The sequence below is a fragment of the Echinococcus granulosus genome (assembly GCF_000524195.1).
Source record: "Echinococcus granulosus chromosome Unknown EG_S00105, whole genome shotgun sequence".
Classification (NCBI taxonomy): Eukaryota; Metazoa; Platyhelminthes; class Cestoda; order Cyclophyllidea; family Taeniidae; genus Echinococcus; species Echinococcus granulosus.
In genome coordinates this window covers 39,571-41,905 of record NW_020170485.1, presented here as the reverse complement: position 1 = coordinate 41,905, position 2,335 = coordinate 39,571, and the positions used below count along the sequence as shown (strand labels likewise).

General features: G+C 48.8%; 1 protein-coding gene across 1 annotated transcript; it reads right to left on the bottom strand. All coding sequences in view use genetic code 11, as the record gives it.

Annotated features, from left to right (window-relative positions):
- Window positions 1-2,056: 2,056 nt before the first annotated feature.
- On the bottom strand, window positions 2,057-2,330 carry EGR_08383 (hypothetical protein; the record flags this gene model as incomplete). Its single annotated transcript, XM_024497632.1, has 2 exons — window positions 2,057-2,278; window positions 2,319-2,330. The coding sequence occupies 2 exons, from the start codon at window positions 2,328-2,330 to the stop codon at window positions 2,057-2,059; spliced, it is 234 nt and encodes a 77-aa protein (XP_024347936.1).
- Window positions 2,331-2,335: the final 5 nt, after the last annotated feature.

Genomic DNA, 2,335 nt, shown 5'->3' with positions numbered 1-2,335 from the left:
ACGTGCACAAGTGATAGCACAATCTCGTAAAAGCGCAAGCGACTTCCCAGGATCTGGAAGGCCTGCTTTCAACTGGTCCAAGAATTTTATGTTGGCTGAAAAGCACTGATGTTGAGTTACACCCAAGGAGTTGATAATATACAGCACTGCGAAAGTGACGGAGCTTTCATCACTTGATTGAGCTGAGTGACTTGAAGGAGTGGTTAGAGCATCGAGACAAGGTACAACTGGTGAACATGTTGTGCTATCAGCCATGTATTGTCCTTTGAAGCAGCAACATCACCAACATCAAATGCCACAACTGTTGGAGAGGTCGGCTGAAATGGGACTTGTCCATGAACACAGGTGCGGATGATGGTGTGAGGAAATGGTGTGGCAGAACGAGTTAGATGGGGACGGTGTTCCATAGTAAACGTATGTCGTGTGCCAACAGTATATCGTGGAAGAAGAGAGGGAGGCGTTGAAACTCAGAGAAATGGGAAAGTGGAAGTTGTCGCGGCATTTCATGTGCATCCAAATCTGACACTATTCCGAGATATGGGGAGGATTGTCAAAGCCCATGTCGACAGAACACGAGTTGGTGGATGTTCACCGAGTGAAGTGGAGTTGTGGAGGTAAGTGGATGGGTGAGTGGCTGTGTGAGTGCGTTGGAATGGAGTGGAAGCTGCTCTACATGGGAACGTGTGCCATCTCATTGGAGTACTTTGCAATGGTCACATACCTCCTCTCATGCAAAGTCAAGTGGAGTCAAGTCTGCAGATGGTCTGCGAACGATGCAGTGAAGAAGGAATCGTCTGTGGGGGAGAGAAGAGACGAGTGGGAGAGGAGATGAGGAAGAAGTGGTGGGAAGAGGTAGATGTGGTTGATGATAATAATAATAATAATAATAATAGTGACGATGATGATGATGATGGTGAACGACTGTGGAGAAGTTGGCAACAGCAAGATGGTGGGTCGGCACATTTGATGTTGTTGTCGATAGGACTTATAATCGGGGTCGCCATAAGCGGAAGTGAGGAAGCACATCAGCAATGGCTTATCCTTTCCCCCATTAGCCAGTCAGTCAGTACATTCCAAGTAAAATTCATTCCTTCCTCCACTCCTCGCATCGTCGTCGTCGTCGTCGTCTCTCCTCTGACGAGTAAGCGGTTCTTCAGGACGCCGATCTCCTCTCACTGTAAACTCGACCTCAGTACTTGAGCGAAGGAGGAGGGGGAGGGGGAGGAGGAGGAGGAGGAGGAGGTAAACAAGTGAATGTGGGGTGATCTTCGTGCCCCCACTGTAAGTTGGATGTGTTCGACGATGAATTGTGCCACAAGTCATGTCTGCATTGGAGATTGAGAGGTTGCAACAGAAGCGAGCATTTGGTGTTCTCGGTTGCATCGAAACCGAATTGAGGGCAAACCATGGTGAGGCATTGACCCCCAATCAGCGTATGTCAAACTGTCACCGAATTCACCGATCACTAGTGCACACACCTCCTCTCCTTTCCTCTCCTCCTGTCTCGTCTGGCCTCTCCCTCAAATACGGTGGTGTGGGCCTAAATGCATTTGACCGCATGTGCTACGGGGTCACAAATCAAATGAGGTGTCATGTGTGTATCCACGTCACTTGGAAACGGATGGCTTGATGGCAATTGATGGTGGCTCGAGGTGAATGACCTTGATGCTAGGACGTAACATGGAAGTGGACATTGACGAGCCTACTCTACTGAGACAATTTGTTGTCCACTCGTCACTTTGTGTGTCAGCAATTGTACTGAGAAATCAGTGCATGTCCACTGGTGAACGGTATGCTTTGCTAAATGCACAGGTTAGGAAATTGACCAGATGTGAAGATGGGGAGGGTGTTTCGGTGGTGTCACTTCTTCGACGTACTTACTTGGAGCAAGGTGTTAGTGGGGATTGATGGTGAACAAATGGGATGAGGAGTAGTGCGACGCTGCGTTAGACTTTCAGCATGCACACAATCTGTGCTTAGACAGGCATTTGTTTTAATTGCCACAGATTGTTGTTCATATCACCTTGGCATGATGGGTTGGGAGTGAGGACTAGGATCAGCAGTGGAAGCAGTGAGAGCAGTTGGGTGGGAGGAGAAGGGAGACACCAGGTGAGTTGTAGCTCTGTATTGAAGGCGGGTTTGTGCACACATGGAGGGAGGTAGGAACGAAGGAGGGAAAGGAGGAAGGAAGGGATGGAGGTGGGGGAGGAGGGATTTCCTCTCTCGATGAGTGAGGATTGAGAAGTGAAGTCTGCTGGAACACAGAAGTTCTCTCCACCTACGTTTACGTGGACAGGAAACAGAGTAGGTTATGGTACAGTCATCAGCATCATCA